This window comes from Zeugodacus cucurbitae, chromosome 2, assembly GCF_028554725.1.
Source record: "Zeugodacus cucurbitae isolate PBARC_wt_2022May chromosome 2, idZeuCucr1.2, whole genome shotgun sequence".
NCBI classification, from domain to species: Eukaryota; Metazoa; Arthropoda; class Insecta; order Diptera; family Tephritidae; genus Zeugodacus; species Zeugodacus cucurbitae.
Window position 1 is genome coordinate 76,646,217 of NC_071667.1, and position 17,706 is coordinate 76,663,922.

The window sequence follows — 17,706 nt, forward strand, 5'->3', positions numbered from 1 at the left end:
TTTTAGAGCCTTTAACAGATTCATCTGGTAGCTTCCTATGGTAATTAACCGATAATTTACGTTGGAACTCTTACGCTTTCGCCTAAGCGCGTTGCGTGATTCAGTGCTACGTTTCGTGACGCGTTCAATGAATTCTCTTAAGGCAATAATAATGCCTTAACGAGGGTACAGTGAACGCAGCCGACATGCTTCATGTGCCTTTTGCCATATTCTCTTTACATCAATTTCCATCGCGCCGCGTTTTTATTTTACCGATCAAAACATAAAAAACTGTAAATTTAAATTGTTATTTTATGGCTAGTTCATCGAAGAAAAATAAAAAAAATGAAGAATTCCCCACGGACTGGGATATTGACTACTACCGCGCGGATCATGAAAGTGAGGAGCACTGGCAAATGAGACGCCACTTCATGGAGCTGCATAAGGACAAATTCCCAGAAGATCGACTTGTCTGCCTTGCGGCAGTGTTTACGAATATGGAGTTCATGGGTTGCCGATATCCAGCAGAGACCATGCGACTAGTCGCCGAGCTGTCGAAAGAAGTTGTAAAAGACTACAGGAAAAGTAGAGAAACGCGACTTAAACGTACTTTTGTAGCAGCTTCAGAAGCAGCTGAGGCACGCGTCAAAGGTAGACGATAAAACACTACAAACTCAAAATAACGTTTAGTCTTAAGAATTTATATGTGAGTACTCCTTGTCTAGAATATAGACCAATAAAATGTTATTTTTTTTTGTATACCCAATATACATGAACAATTGCAGCTAGGTTGGGTGGACAGCAACAAAATCTTAATCGAAATAATGCGGATAAGAAACAGTCTGGAATGCATAAGAGTAGTAATCTCTACGAAGGTCTACCATTTGGAAAATATGTATTGTTTCTAATCGGTGGACGGAGTTGCTTGCGAACATCTGCAATGCGTTGTAACGTGGAATATGAAGAAAAAGAAGTTGAAGACCCAAAAAACAGAAAGTATGTATTTGTGTGAGATGTGATTCACTTATTTTGAAATTTTAATTTGACTGGGGAAATAATTATATAGGAAAATACAAGTATTCTTAAATGGCAAGCTAGTATGCGAAGCTTGCGAGGACAACATAAAAGCAGCAAAGGCACAAGCTTTTAACAACGCCTTAGAAGTACTGCAAAATAAATGCTATTCAATAAAGGTAATATACTGCTTTAAATTATAGTGGCTTAATTATTATTGAAAATGTGACTTATTACAGCCGAATCCACTACGTGATACCATTAAAATAAACAAAACCAATAATGAGATCGTTTGTGGTGTAGTCAAACAGGAGGCTGACAATGCGGATGATAAAAAATTGGATGCGTCTAATAAAGGCTATAAAATGATGAAGCTAATGGGTTGGACTGGTGGTGGTTTAGGCTCAAAAACACAAGGCCGTGAAGAACCCGTAGGATACCTGTTAAAAAATAATCGCGCGGGACTCGGAAACGAGTCCTGTAAACTAGATCGTAATTATTTCAGACAAATATTGAAAAATTATCTGGAGTCCGAAGACATACGCGAGCTGCAATTTGAACCCACTTTTACTAAGGAAGAACGTGCAATGCTACACGAGTAAGTTATTAGATTACTCTCTTAAAACAATGTTTTATGCTTTCTCTTATTTCAGAATCGCTGGAAAATTCAATTTAAAGTCAACTAGCCATGGCAAAGATGAAGAACGTCGTCTGGTTATATCGAAAAAGACAATTACCAATGAGCTTATACTAAATGAGATTTTACTAAAAAAGAACCCCAGCTATATTGATAAGTATTTTGTGCAAGTGCCGGAGTCAAAAGCTCGATTCTACCCAGAACACGTTGAAAAAATAGATTTGGATATGTAGTAGTTTGTTGCGCTGTAACCTCCCAACTAAGAATAAATTTATACATAAAATAGTTTTTTTATAATAAAACATACCGAATTATTGAAATTATTATTTTTTATTCAAAATGTTCTAAACGAATATGCATACAAAGCCAATTGCATTAGAGTTATTACTGTCACTTTTTCACAGCACCTAAACGACTAGGATCCTGACTAGGATAGTGTACTTGTCCTGGTGCGCCACCGGTTGGTGGTGGTGGAATCGCGTCCAAAGCCGCCGCAGAGGTAGATGGTATTGGAATATTGGAGTAGGGCGCTGCATAAGCCTGTGAGTACATTTGATACGAAGAGGCAGGTATAAGACTCGGTGGTATTTGATGTAGCTTCATACCGGGCGGCAGCACGGTAACCTGTTCTTGTTGAAGGTTGAAGAAATCATTTGGATTAGCCACCGGTGTTGGGGCCACAGCGGGCACTTCAAAACGTCTATCGGTTTTCGCCAAACCACTCTGTTTCGCCTGGGAATGCGCCCACTTGATAGTCGCTTTACGTCCGTGCAACACAAGTTTGTTAAAAGTACGTTCTGCTGCCAACTCGGCTGCGCCACGCTTTGTATACTGAACAAACGCACATTGCTGGCGTGGCACTAGAGCAATAGAACGTATCTCGCCGTACTGATAAAACTGGTCACGCAGTTCTGGTTCCGTTATTTCTTCAGGTAAATTACCAACATATAAAGTTGTGATATTGCGATCTTCTGGTGGTTCCAGTGTGGGCAATGTGGCTGCACGTTTCATAATTTTTTCAGCAACCGGATCGTTGCGTCCATAATAACGATCTTTTATATTCTGCTCGCAAAGTGGATCATCGGGTTCGTTTGGTTTGTCGTGACGATACGGACACTCTTCACCACGTTTGCACTCACCTTTAACCCAGAATGAGCAAATATGTGGCCTATTCCGCTTATAATAAGGCGCGGTACGTGCAAGTTTTGCCAACATCTCGTTAGCGGCCAATGAACGGCCAACTGCACCCGCGGCCTCAGTACCGTCACCGTCTGCTAAATCGCGATCTATATTCTGTATATAGTATTCCTTATTCACATCACTCTGCGGAATGGTATCTGCTACTTTAAGTGCAGCATCACGCACTTGTATCGGCAAACCGTACTCCAAGTCCAGTAGACATGTCTGACATACATTTTTCAGACGAGCGCATGTCTGGCAAATTTCGGTTTTCTTGAAACGCATACGTGCTCCGGGACACCAGCGAAATATGGTAAAAGGGCGTGTACAAATCTTGCATTCCTTACCGAAGCGTTCCTTGATCATTCGCACATAGGGATTGTCGCCAAGGCAAGTCTGACACAGGATTGGAAACTCGGCATCTTCCCAATTTTGCCTGTTGTATGTATTTGTTGTTTTTGACATAGACATTTTGGATGTGTATTTTTTGTAGTATAATCACGGAACTAAGAGCAAATAAAGTATATTTTACTGAGAAAAATCAAGTTATTTTTACAATGGCGAAAATTTTATCAACACGATGCCCAAGCGAAAGCAACTGACAAAATTTGTGAACCACGGTGTGAAGTAAAATGTCAAATCACACTTCTTTCAATGTTGTCATAGTCTTTCAAATATTTTGCAACTATTTATTATGAATATATATATATAATAAATATGAAATAAATACTTTTGATATTATAACATAAAATATCTTTTTAATTACAAATATGTATTAAGCAAATATTAAACGGTTGATACAATTATTTTCATTTATTTGTCTAACGAAATTTGGTAAAATTCTCTCAATACGTGTACACATTTAGAATTTTGAAATGGTAACCCTAAACTAATTTCAATATGGCAGCACAGTTCATACATGTCAAATTGAAGACGCGAATTTCGCTAAAATATAAACTACAAAAAACATCTGCTTCAATAAAACGTACAAATTAGTAAAATTGTAAACAAGTGTTAGAAAAATGACAGAAGTTCCAAAAACTAAACGTTATCGTCGCGAGGACAATGAAAATCATTCAGATAACGAGGATGACGACAGTTACGTACCTTATGTGCCGGTTAAGGAGCGTAAGAAACAACAGTTAATGAAACTTGGTAGAATTGTACAACTCGCTTCAGAAGCATCAGCACAACCAAAGTCCTCTAGTGAAAATGAAGGAGATGAAGATTCACAAGGCGCAAATGAAGCGGAGTTATGGGGGCGTAAGTACAACATCAGTTTGCTGGACCAACATACGGAATTGAAAAAGATTGCTGAGGCGAAGAAGATAAGTGCGGTGGAGAAGCAGCTAAAAGAAGAGGAGAAGATTTTAGAAAGTGTCACACAACAAAAAGCTTTAATGGGTGTAGCGGAATTGGCCAAAGGTATACAATATGAAGACCCTATCAAAACAAGTTGGCGTCCACCACGTTATCTGGCGGTTATGACGGAAGAGCGACGCAATGCAATACGTAAACGCTTAAGAATACTCGTCGAAGGTGATGATGTAGCACCACCAATACGTAGCTTTCGTGAAATGAAATTTCCTAAAGGCATACTAAATGGACTCTCCGCTAAGGGCATTAAAAAGCCTACGCCCATTCAAGTGCAAGGTATACCGGCCGTACTTTCTGGTCGCGACCTAATTGGTATTGCATTTACTGGTTCGGGAAAAACGCTAGTTTTTGTTTTGCCTATTATAATGTTTGCGTTAGAGCAAGAATATCGACTACCGTTCGAACGAAATGAAGGTCCATATGGACTGATAATTTGTCCATCGCGTGAATTGGCAAAACAAACCTTCGATATTATTATGGTGAGTGGATTGGAATATCCTTATATATAATGAGCAAAAAATTATAATATTAATTTTATTTTAATATCGCAGCATTACAGCAAACATTTACAACAATGTGGCATGCCTGAAATACGCGCTTGTTTGGCGATTGGTGGCCTACCGGTTTCAAGCGCAATGGAGGTTATACAAAGAGGTGTGCATATCATGGTCGCGACACCGGGTCGTTTAATGGACATGTTAGAGAAGAAAATGGCCACATTAGATATATGCCGTTATTTATGTATGGATGAGGCTGATCGCATGATAGACATGGGTTTCGAAGAAGATGTGCGTACCATCTTTTCGTTCTTCCGCGGACAACGTCAAACACTACTCTTCTCCGCTACTATGCCCAAGAAAATACAGAATTTCGCACGCTCAGCTCTGGTAAAGCCGGTAACTATCAATGTCGGACGCGCCGGTGCGGCTTCAATGAATGTGACACAAGAAGTGGAGTATGTTAAGCAAGAAGCGAAGGTGGTGCACCTTTTGGATTGTCTGCAAAAAACTGCGCCACCCGTGCTTATATTCGCTGAGAAGAAACAGGATGTTGATTGCATACATGAATATCTGCTGCTCAAAGGTATGGAATTATTTTTAACATTATCTGTAACTGTAAATTAATATTTCCTTATTTTTAGGCGTTGAAGCTGTTGCAATTCATGGCGGTAAAGATCAAGAGGAGCGTTCACGCGCCGTCGAAGCTTATCGTGAGGGTAAAAAGGACGTGCTAGTCGCTACCGATGTCGCCTCAAAAGGTTTGGATTTCCCGAATGTGCAACATGTCATTAACTATGACATGCCCGATGACGTTGAAAACTATGTGCATCGTATTGGTCGTACGGGTCGTTCGAACACTAAGGGACTTGCCACCACATTTATCAATAAAACTGCCGAACAGTCGGTGTTGTTGGACTTGAAACATCTATTAATCGAAGCTAAACAAAAGGTACCCGAATTTCTCAATGAACTATGTCCAGAACCGGAGAATTACTTGGATCTTGGCGATTCACATGGTTGCAGTTATTGTGGTGGTTTGGGTCATCGTATCACCGAGTGTCCAAAACTGGAAGCTGTGCAAAGCAAACAAGCTTCGAATATTGGACGCAGGGATTATCTATCGAATACTGCTGCAGATTATTAAGTTGCACACGGTGTGTTCTGCTTTTTTGTAGTTTCGAATTGAGCTCGTTTGTATGTTTTTATGAATGTTAACTTTTGTATACAACTTTAATTATTAAATTTAATATATAAATATAGTGTATATCTATAAATCTATTAGCTGTTGACTAATGAACTTTATAAGCGGAAATACTTTTACTATATTCACAAATATCGCTTGGACTCTTGGGATATTCCAATGCCCAAATGAATTCATTGATAAGAAAGCGGCGAGTATTGAAAACAATTCCTAGAAACGTCTTTGTTTGTCAACAAATCATCACTGCTTTACGGTCTAACGGTAGCGAAGTGCGCACATTACAACAAACAGATACAAGCATGTATTTCATTGAATATATATAAGATTGAAATGTATTCCGATATATGTACATATATTCGCCGGTTCTCAGAAATTATAAATCATCGCAGCTCAAATTGATAAGCGCATTTGCATTTAGCTATAGGGAGCTGATTTCTTGTTATCACCAATAAGTCTCGCTTAAAGCTCATGATCTCTACTAGCGCTAATTGTACTACACATAAAGCAAGAGATTTCTTTTGTATGAAATCCATATGAATGAATTTAATCCAAAGCACGCGTTGAACATTTGTGTGAGAGTGAGAGAGAGCGCACAGATTTTAAATAAGCGAATTTGAAAAATTGAATATAAACAGCGACAGCGTTTACAAACAGTTCAGTAACTCATAATCCGCCGGAGGTAAAAGTCAATACATTTAATACCAAAGATACACTTTAAAATAGACGAAAAATCGCGAGTGCGAGTTCGAGTTCGAGTTCGAGTTGTGGGAACCATAAGTGGGAAAAGGTATATATATGGGGCTGTGTGGTGTATTGTGTTTTAAACAAGTTTTAGCATATATTATTGAGGATTATTTATGTACGCTAATTATGCCCGGAAGAAATTTGTTGGTGACTACCCAAACGTGTGGATATATACATACAGACATACACTTGTATATACTGCATAGAAATAAATAATAAATGTGTTTGCTGATAGTAGTAATATTAATAAAACAAATACGAGTATGTTAGGATCTAACTGCTATACTACTATATAGTAACTATAAAGTATACGATCTGCGTATGTTTGTATGTGCCGTCTACAAAGTGTTTAGTAATTGAGGCTGTCTTTGAAAAAAAATCTATGTTTTGCGCATTTAGCTAAGTGAACTTTTTTTGATTGTATAGACAGGCCATCACTTGTAAGCGATAATAAATCTTATGACGCCTATACAAATAAGTAGCCATGTCTTTACATATGTATCTAAATACAAATATACAGCAGAAGCCAAGGGTTGAGGGTGCGAGAAGTTGATTATTCTGCGGTAAAACAAATGCTTTTCTTTGGAAGTAATTATAGGGAACACTTGTTTGTATGCATTTAGAAAGAACTTATGTATGTTCAATGCGAGCTTAATTAAAATTTTAATTGATTTTAAGTATGTAGCATTTACCGGTGTATATGTGGGGTTCGAAATGCCAGAAATTCAAAACGCAGTGAAGGTGACAATTGGAGACAATTTATTTAAGCGGGGTGTATCTGAATCAGCCTTCAAGTGATTGAGTATATATTATAATTCATAGAAATTGTCAACCGCGGTTTCCTGATTGAGTGACAGTAATTGCCTTTATATACGCACGTATAATTATAAATTACTTCATTTCGAAGCTGGAAAAATAATAACAAAGGCTTTGTAATAATTGTAAATAATATTCTATAGTGATTCATAGCACCTGCTAATGTGTGCACTCAACAAATGAAAGTGAAATTAATTTACTTCGATGTAGAGAAGTGTTATTACAGCATTTGTATATAGACATCATTGATTTTAATTGTCTTATTAAATAAATGTAGAAATAAATTAAGATTTATAAATAAAAAAAAAAATTAAATTTATAAATTAATTGTATATTAAATACAAATGTGCATATAACTTACACATAGGCACATATATATGTACATGTAAGTATGGTAGGCAAATACAAAATCACACATATTTTGCTATAAAAACGCAGAAATAGCTTCATTATGCATTTCTTACTCTGTGCGGTGAAAGTATTTGCATATTTATACCTTGTACGTTTGTACTTTGGCCAAAACTCGCAGCATTTTAATGTTAAATAGCGAATCTCTGCGCTTAGTTTGTTTAGGTAAACGGCTTTTTTTACACTTTGAAATAAATTAAATAATATAATAAATAAAAATAATTTAAAATCGTAATAAAGCTACAAATAAATATTTTTTTACTATACTATGATCTTACATAGAAGCTTTAACCTTTTTCAATATTCCTTATATTTATTTTGAGATCATTATAAAAAAATATGTTTAGTATTTAATCTTGTTTTTAATATTATTGACGTACTAAATACAACACACTGCTAGAAGTAGACTTATCGCAGGCTAACTCGAAAATAATCTTAGGGTCGTGATCCTGGGATTTCAATATTTTTTATTTTTATTTTGATTGTAGCGAGATCTAGGTACGAATACATGAATATTTGTGTAAATTGCTCTATTTTGTTGAAAAATAAGTAAAGACATATCATTTTTATTATTTAAAATATAGATTTTATTTATATAATACGTTTCGAGATTTGTAATTGTAAAAAACATTATATATTAAAATTTTATATACTCATATGATATGAGTGTATACATACATACATATGTACTTATAGGTATTTTTATTTATTTTATTTTACATATTTTTTATTCTCAATCGCCGGCAAATAATTATAAAACAACAGTACTGAGTACATATGATTAGTCAACTACATACTGGCATGACCTAATATGTATGCGCGTATGTAGTACATTGGAGGACAGTTTCAGTGCCAAGTTCGTAGTAAATGCTTTGCGGTACAAGTTGACATCGGTTTCATGAATAGCAGTCTCTGTAATTTTGTATGTAATACAAATAAAAACATGAGCATTCAAATCATTAAGCTTTGTTTATGACGCTCGTTATGCGGCTACAAATTTTTGACAAGTTTGCTTTCTTTCAACTTCTGATTGTTCCAATGATATACCAATGTATGTACATACATATGTACAAGCTTCTTAAAGATGATTGACGAGCTCATTTAAGTGTTTACATGGTATAACCAAGCCTTGTTTAGGTTTTATTAACTGCTAAATAATTTACATACGTGCTTATTGCTTCATTTTTGTTTAGCGTGATGCTCTTTTTAATTTTTTTTTTTAAACAAAGAAGTAAGGATGAATAGGCAGTAAAAATAAAAATAATAATACAATAGTTATATAGTTCGTTATAGGTTCGCAGAGCAAAAATTCAAATCGATTAGACGAAATTTGCACGTATTTCATAACCTCGCGGTGTTTTTTTGGAATGCCTCCTAAACCTATGAGGTATATATGTTATTCCTAACAAAAACAATGCCGATGTTTTTTCAAAAGAGAAAGAAACCAAAAAAGTAATTATTATCTTAGCGATAAGTGATGTCACTCAACGTGAAAGAAACTTCAGAAAAATGTTTTCTCATAAGTTAAAAGCAAAATTTGCAATATAAACAAAAAATGCAGTTAAACAATTGTTTTTATTATTTTTTTTAACAAATAATAACAAATGTTGTGTCTGTTTTTGGAATAACAAGAAAGAAAAAGTGAGTCAACATCTATCATTAAAAAATAAAAGAAATATAATGCATTAGGCAAAGTATTAAAAATATCTCACTTCTTTCAAGAGAGTGAAGACAACTTCAAGTTAGATAGCTTTACAGCAACATTAGATGACAATGAAAAAAATCTACTTATCAAAAAAAAATCTATTAAATTCCTCGACGCTTTCATGGGTTTATGCATCAGATTGAGTACTCAGAGAGCAAGCTAAACTCCATTAAGTATTCTACCAAACCATCAGAGCACTCTAAAAGAACTCTTGTGCCTACAAGAATAACAAAAACCCAAAACAACACATTGAAAATACGCATTTGTCTGATTTTTCAGGATCGAGGGTATATAAAACTGGTCATGAGATCATAAATAGGTTTGAGTGGGTTTGGTGATGGTCTGAAATCTTGTTGTTGGTTTTGTAATAATATTAAAATATTCTTCCAGTATTTTTTCGGAATACTGCCGAGTTGACAGTCCTTCACAAAATTTAAGGATTTAAGTAGTCTGCGTTAGAAAACGAAAAAGAGTTTTTTTTAGCATTTTTTTTTAAAGGGAAGGAAATGGTTGCGGTAAACGGAATTTTAAGACGATAGTATTTAAGGCTTAAAAAACAATATTTATTATTAAAAAAATTGAAATTTTTTCAAAGTTGTAAGTATTTTTCTGGAGCGTCTGGAGTCTGCACTTGTACATCGGTGCTGGTGATGAGGGTCGTGCGATGCATCTGAAACAGTCGTACCAATTTTTTTTTTAATTCTTATAAGTTTCTTTTCTTTATGAACTAAAAAAATACCGACGAAGTTATAAAATTCCAATTTTTTTCGAAGTTTGAAAAAAAAAATTCACTTTTTTAAGAAAAAAACAAAAAATCGACTTTAATGCCCGGTTTCACAGTTCGTACTTAAGTTGTGCCCAAATAAAATCTTAGCTAAGCATTGTTGTTGACTGAGTAGTCATTTGCGTTTCACAGTCGATGCTTATTTTCTATAAAATTCTATTATGATATATGGCAGCACAATGAAAAACATTTGTTTACAAATACCATCTGACAAATTGAAATTATTGTTGATGAAAAATAACTTTGCGACGAATAAATTTAGAATCTGGGAAATGGATGGAAACAATAAAAGGACACCGAATTTCACCGAAAGTGAGTGGGGGCACCTATTGCAACTCGCAGGAAAGCATATAACCGTCATTGAATGCAAGAAATTCCAAAAATTTTTTCAGCAAATAATTTTTATTTTATTTTTTTGACAAATAAGTCAAAATTCAAAACAAAAATCAGCTGTTACTTAAGCACTGCTTAAGTCCCCCATTTTCAGTACTTAAGCAGAACTTAAGTATGAACTGTAAAACGCAATATTTCTGTTTTATCTTAAGCACAACCTATGCACTGACTGTGAAACCGGGCATAAGTTGCAAAACAAGTAATTTAAATAATACTTTTTAGTTCAAATAGAAGATAATTTAATACTGAAGCTAGATCACTTTGGTTTTTTTTTCGATCGGACATATATTCTTTTGGCTATCGCCGGCACCGTTTTCTAACACTTGTGAAAATGAAAACTCGAGAAAACGCGCTTTAAAGGTCTGCCTGAGTATTCGCACCTGCTCGACGCTCGGCCACTAAAACTGCTCTAGCTTCGAAAATATGTCGAATGGGCCTCTGGAATTTTAAAGACATATCCTTGGATAGTTTTGGAAGAGATTTAAAACAAAACAAAAAAAATCGATTTTTTGAAGACTGTAAAGCAGACTACTGCCTTAAAATTGGGGTCTTAATTATAGTATATTAATATTCCGTGCTTGCCATGATGGGTGTTTCAAGTCGAACTGAATAAAATGTGATGAGAAAAAGATTAGCGAAATTTGGGAATACAACAGTTTATCTTTTGTTCTATAACTTAATGATATGAATATTTTTAACTTAAAAAATTTTGGATGTTAACGAAGTTTTTTCTGTTATTTAACATACAATTTTAGTGAGCCGAAAACATCTAATTTTTGACTAACATATAACTATTAATTTAAGATAATATCATACACTCCAAGTATCTATGTATATTTATTAATGATTTATCTTCATCTCATTTTAGCAAAATCCAAGATAATTAATTGATCATAGCGTGATCACATTGTGGAACGTGTCGACTAGAGAGCATTTACTATAACAGAGGCGCTTCAATTTGAAGACAAATCAAATAAATTTCAAGCTCTGGTTTAACAGTCGCTGAGACTACACCTGGTAGGAGCTGTGAAAATGGCAGCGAAGATGGCAGTAATCTGCAGGTAATGCAATCGAATAGTTCGCTTTTCACCAATTTTCAATTATTATTTAAAGAAGTTAACTCCACAACAATAACCAAGTGACTAAAAATATTTTTTAATCTATTTTTTACAAATTAAACGTTTTTTTAAATAAAAAAAATAAAAAAAAAAATTATTTCATTTGTTTTAATTTCAAATAATGTCGTTCCAGCATTCTGGCTGTGCTTGTTCTGCTGCCCGGCGCTCCAGCCTTCCGCACGCAGTCGACCCTCATACAGCCCCCCGCACAGAATAACGACAAATTCGCGCCCAGCCGCCACGTCATGCATCGTGCGTTCGCCAATGCTGGCCGTGCGCCCGGCTTGGAGATTTGGAGAATTGAGGTAAGTTACCAACAGGAGTTTAAAGGGTTTTCCGTCAAATAATATTGCTATGCATTCATGAATATGTATGTGTGTGTGCTGATGCACAACTAACGGTGCGGTTTTTTTTTTCTTTTTTTACGGTATTTTCTGTTTAATTGCGTGCTTCGCGGTTTGTTGAAAAATTGAATTTAAAAAGTGATTTGTTTATGCAAAATATATTAGCAACACGCAACACGCTCTTGTATCATCGGCAATGTCTGTTGGTTTGAGCTGATAAGCTAAATGCAATCGCATAAGATCAATAAAAAAATGCAACAACATTTCTTCAAAGAAAGTACCTACCTACCGTTGAAATAAGTTCATGACCGGAAAGCGGCTTTTATTGTTAAACATGTTTATTTAGTTTTTAATCAAATCGTTTCGCTTGAGTGATCCAAAAATTTATGCCATAATATTCATAATTTTTTTTGTATACATGTGTCCATAGTATGTGCGTGGGTGTGAAAAATTTGACGAAATTCGGGAGAAACAGGGGAAGACAATACAAGAATTTATAATAAAGCATTCTCAATTCTTCCGATCCATCCCATAGCAACTTGCTCATTATCACAAAAACACCATCCCCTTTCCTAGTTAATCTTGTAAAGCCCTGTCGTATAAGACGGTTCCTTTAGAATCAATAAATATATCGGATTTCATATTGATCCATATTTTATCGAAACTCCTTCGTTATAATGCTTCCGGTCGATTAGGAAGAGAGAGGAAAGGAAAGCAGGAAATAATGCACTTTGGGACCTACCTATTCTTCGGATCTTCTTTCTGCTTATGCGATTATAGCCTAATTAACAAGAGCGCGCCATTCTTTTTTATTTTTCGAGGTTTGGCGCCAAATTTTTGATACCAAGAGCAGCAGGTCCTTCACCACCTGGTCTTTCCAACGAAGTAGAGGTCTTCCTCGTCCTCTTCTTGCACCAACGGATATTGTTTTCTCAGCTGTTGTGCTTTCCTCCATTTGGACAGCATTGTTTAGTCAGCGTAGCCGCTATCTTTTTATTCGCTGACCTATGTCAATATCGTCATAAAACTCATACAGCTCACCCTTTCATTATCTATGGTATTCACCGTTGCCAATGTCCAAATGATCATAAATCTTCCGTAAAACCTTTTTCTAGAAAACTGTTGCAGTTGAATATAGTTTCATTGGAAGAGATCTTGACCTTCAATGCATTATGTTGTCTTCTCTATAGGAACTCGATGTCGAACCAGCTTAGGTGTATACGAACAATAATTATCCATTAGAATACCCAAAATTTGAGTAGTTGGAGTCTGTTAATCTAACTTAACCTATTCAATGTCTAATAAAATCTAAATCTATAGTAGTAGGGTTAAACCAAAAATACACTTGATTTTAATATATTTTTTCTCTTTCAGAACTTTGAGCCTGTGGTATACCCAAAAAATAACTATGGCAAATTCTATACCGGAGACTCGTTTATTGTTCTAAATGTAAGTCGATAAGATTATGATTTTTGTTTTAAGATACCATCCTTGAATAACAAAAATAGAAAAATTTCAGTATCATACAACTATAGCTAAAGGCTGTTGGGTGGCTGCAAAGCTTGCCCATAACTTTTAATTTTTATCCGCATTTTTACCATCTTTCTCCCTCTCACTTATTTATTTCACTTTGGAAATGTTTCTTCATTTGGCAGACAATCGAACGCAAAGACAAAAAGCTCTCCTGGGATATTCACTTCTGGTTGGGTTCGGAAACATCGACTGACGAAGCTGGCGCTGCTGCGATTTATGCTGTGCAGCTGGATGACCTGCTTAATGGCGCACCGGTGCAGCACCGTGAAGTTCAGGATCACGAATCACAGCTATTTCTCAGTTACTTCAGAAATGGTAAGTACAAGCAGATATGCGCAGATGTAGAAGAGCATGCAAGGGATTGAGTACACAGAAGTCCCCACGGTTGGCGATTGATTTACTGCAAAACTTTTGTATGCAGTTATATAATTTTTACAAATATATGACGTTACTTCCAAAAGGGTTCTATGAAAGTGTATGTATGTATATTTTCATACCACAAAAAAGCTCAAAAAGCGAACGTTAGGGGTGGAACCTTGAGTAAAAATAGTAAAAATTCGAATTTAAAACATGCACCTACTCAATGCGAACTGAGCTCAATAATATAGTCACTACCGTCCGGATTTTACCATATATCCGTATATCAGAGATCTTAAAAAACCTTATTTGTCATCTTCAGGTGTGCGTTATGAGCAAGGTGGCGTAGGAACTGGCTTCAGGCATGTAACGACCAATGCTGCAGGCGAAAAGCGTCTCTTCCAGGTTAAGGGCAAACGTAACGTGCGTGTCCGTCAAGTGAATCTGTCCGTGTCGTCAATGAACAAAGGCGATTGCTTCATTTTAGATGCCGGCAATGAGATACTCGTTTATGTCGGGCCACAAGCGAAGCGCGTGGAGAAGTTGAAAGCGATCAGCGCGGCGAATCAAATTCGTGATCAAGATCACAACGGACGTGCCCGAGTTGAGATAACTGGTGAGCATGAAGCATTCAGTGGTAATAACTTTATTATTAAATTTTGATATTTTTTATTAATTGCACAGATGAGTTCAGCTCGGATGTGGACAAACAGCACTTTTTCGATATTTTGGGTTCAGGCGCACCCAACCAAGTGCCGGATGAGGCTGCTGAGCAAGAGGATGGCGCTTTTGAGACGGCCGATGCAAACTCAGTAACCCTGTACAAAGTATCAGATGCGCGTGGTGGTCTGAAAATCGATCCCATCTCCGTAAAACCTTTGCGCCAAGAAATGCTGGACACCAACGACTGTTTCATTTTGGACACTGGTTCTGGCATTTACGTTTGGGTGGGCCGTCGTTCGACACCAAAGGAAAAGACTGATGCCTTGAGCAAAGCACAGGAATTTTTAAGTACCAAGAAGTACCCCGCGTGGACACAAGTACATCGCGTTGTCGAAGGCGCTGAATCTGCACCATTTAAACAATATTTCGCCACTTGGCGCGATGTCGGTATGGCACACACCCGCTTGGTGCGCTCTGCTATGGGTTATGACTCCGACGACGCGGAATTGAGCGAACTCACCGATGTTGAGGAACTCAAAAAGAGTGGCGGTAGTGCTATTGGCTTCATGCCCGATAATGGTCAGAATGATATCGTCGAAACGGTACAATACGTTAGTAATCACGGACGTGGTGACGCTTTACGAAATGTTGTTCCACTGACCCCAAATATGCCCTTGTTGGGATTCGGTGCCTATGTTATTACTTACAAGTACAACAACATAAAAGGTGAATCAGGCTTCATTGTATATGTGTGGGAGGGTGTTAAGGCCACACAGTCTGTTAAAGAACGCGCGTTCGAGGATGCCTTGGCCTTGGCGCTGGAGCGTGATGCAATCTTAGTGCGTACCACACAGAACAACGAACCACGCCATTTCCTCAAGTTATTCAAGGGAAAACTTGTTACATCGTACACCCCCATACCAATCCATCCACAATTATATCGCATACGTGGCACAGACGCCAGCGATGTGCACGCTAACGAAGTGCTTGCCGACTCTTCCTCATTGGCCTCCAATGATGTCTTTGCGCTGACTTCAATGGAACAGCGCAAGGTGTATATATGGGTTGGCTTGGCAGCTAGCAAGTTCGAGAAAGACATGGCCATCGAGCGTTTTTCAGGGTATTGGTCCGACGCTGTTGTCGAAGTGATTGAGGAGGGCGCTGAACCCGATAACTTCTGGGAGCTTTTACATGGAGAGGGCATCTATGATCGCAGCATGAGTGAGGCCACGAAGCCACTGCTGGAGCCAAGGCTATTCCACTGCCGTTTAAATGGTGAACAGCTACAAGTGGAGGAAATTCCGCAATTCGAACAAGCTGTAGGTGTTCTTGTTAAATTGTAATGTAGTTTTTTCTTACGAATTTATTGTTTCTTTTATTCAATACACAAAGGATCTCGACACAAATGATGTTATGCTATTGGATGCTGGTGATGAAATCTATATGTGGGTCGGCACAGGCGCCACCGCTGAGGAAAATGGCAGAATTCTAGAGTTGGCCAAGAAATACCTTAAAGATGAGCCTACAGAACGCACCATCGATACAACCACTGTTATACGCATCGAACAGAGTAACGAACCTCGCGCCTTCACCCGCATGTTCCCCACTTGGGAGGCTAATTATTGGCAGGTCAGTGAAAGTCGCGTGAAATTAATTGTTTAATGGTATTTTAGAGCATTCTGTGTTAACTATTTTGTTTTTGTTTTTTTCTAAATTTAGTAATGATTTTGAATGAACTATCACACATTGGACATACATACAGCACGCAAAAACACAAACAAACATTTACAATACTAAACTCATAATTACAAATACAAAACTTCAACGAACACATTATACATATCTACTTGTCTTAAATGTTTTAACAATTCTTTAACAAATTGTAGTAAGCCATAAAACACATTACATGTAGATTAACAATTTTTTTTAATCACTTATCCTACTTTTTATTACAATTAATATACTAACCTAATATTTCTATAATAATTTTCAATAAATACTTTGTTTCCTTTTTAATAAAACTGATCCACTTTTGTTTATTCAATCTTTTATAATTTTTGAAATAGGCCACGCCATCGTATGAAGACTTCAGGAAGCAAGTTGTGGAAAGCAACGACATCTTCGAATCAAATGAGCTGTAAAGCGTTTCTAACCAAACTAAAACGTCTCGAATACTTTATGAATAAGCAATGAACAATTAATTTTGTACAATAAATACATCGAATTTATTTTTAAATTGTGGAAAATTAATTTATTTTAATTGTTAAAGTATATTGTCTCGATATATGTATGTATATAAGTCCATAAAGCAAGGTAAACTCGTGAAAACCACCGGCAAACTTCACAAAAATGTTTATTCAATACATTTTCTTCAATTTTATGAGAATTCTGCAAGGAACTACGACCTCGAATTATGAAGTGATATATAAGCTTTTCTTTATTGATAACGCGAGTTTTAATTAGCAGAAATGAGAGGTTCGGAAATCATAGAAATGTTGCTTCATGTCAATTCTCCACTCTTAAAATCGATAACATCGTCCTTCTTAAGAGCAAAAACTATTACGGAACTACTCAATATAGTTTGGACGATGATTTGAGTATGAAGCCAAGGTTCATCCAGTTTATTTTAATTTTTGGACACCTATGACTTTTTCCTGCAACAAAATATAAAATATTCTATGGGTGAATGGACCATATATAGACTCAGGTCTTAAAAAATCAATTAAAGAACTAAGTGATTTCTCGTCTGAAGATTACTAAGTAAGGAGTTGATGTAAAAGTGGACGGTTCCATAATATATGCATATGTTTCACAACTGACATTAATTTCATTGCAATTACTTTCCCGATTTCGCCTAGTTCTACTAGAACTAGTTGGGAAAACTGAAATTGTTTTTGAAATGGTTTGTATAGGATTAGAGTAACAACAATCTTTTGAAATATATGAAAGCACGA

At 36.3% G+C, this 17,706-nt stretch overlaps 4 protein-coding genes across 5 annotated transcripts; 3 read left to right on the forward strand and 1 right to left on the reverse strand.

Annotated features, from left to right (window-relative positions):
• Positions 1-179: 179 nt before the first annotated feature.
• Nkrf_0 (uncharacterized) lies at positions 180-1,950 on the forward strand. Its single transcript, XM_011182657.3, has 5 exons — positions 180-630; positions 765-975; positions 1,046-1,172; positions 1,233-1,591; positions 1,647-1,950. The coding sequence occupies exons 1-5, from the start codon at positions 294-296 to the stop codon at positions 1,861-1,863; spliced, it is 1,251 nt and encodes a 416-aa protein (XP_011180959.2). The 5' UTR covers positions 180-293; the 3' UTR covers positions 1,864-1,950.
• LOC105211309 (pre-mRNA-splicing factor RBM22) lies at positions 1,942-3,436 on the reverse strand. The gene has a single exon (XM_011182659.3). The coding sequence runs from the start codon at positions 3,278-3,280 to the stop codon at positions 2,021-2,023; it is 1,260 nt and encodes a 419-aa protein (XP_011180961.1). The 5' UTR covers positions 3,281-3,436; the 3' UTR covers positions 1,942-2,020.
• A 202-nt stretch (positions 3,437-3,638) lies between these two features.
• LOC105211310 (ATP-dependent RNA helicase abstrakt) lies at positions 3,639-5,964 on the forward strand. Its single transcript, XM_011182660.3, has 3 exons — positions 3,639-4,665; positions 4,738-5,269; positions 5,328-5,964. Exons 1-3 carry the CDS (start codon positions 3,832-3,834, stop codon positions 5,828-5,830), a joined length of 1,869 nt encoding a protein of 622 aa, XP_011180962.2. The 5' UTR covers positions 3,639-3,831; the 3' UTR covers positions 5,831-5,964.
• Positions 5,965-6,518: 554 nt separating this feature from the next.
• Positions 6,519-16,988, forward strand: LOC105211311 (gelsolin). Of its 2 annotated transcripts, none has more exons than XM_011182661.3 (9): positions 6,519-6,674; positions 11,606-11,798; positions 11,989-12,160; positions 13,574-13,648; positions 13,855-14,047; positions 14,412-14,705; positions 14,774-16,071; positions 16,145-16,381; positions 16,819-16,988. In XM_011182661.3, exons 2-9 carry the CDS (start codon positions 11,770-11,772, stop codon positions 16,891-16,893), a joined length of 2,373 nt encoding a protein of 790 aa, XP_011180963.1. In that variant the 5' UTR covers positions 6,519-6,674; positions 11,606-11,769; the 3' UTR covers positions 16,894-16,988. The 2 variants fall into 2 exon arrangements, with proteins under 2 accessions (XP_011180963.1, XP_054082212.1); XM_054226237.1 differs by lacking the exon at positions 16,819-16,988 and adding an exon at positions 16,472-16,777.
• The last annotated feature ends 718 nt before the right edge of the window (positions 16,989-17,706 follow it).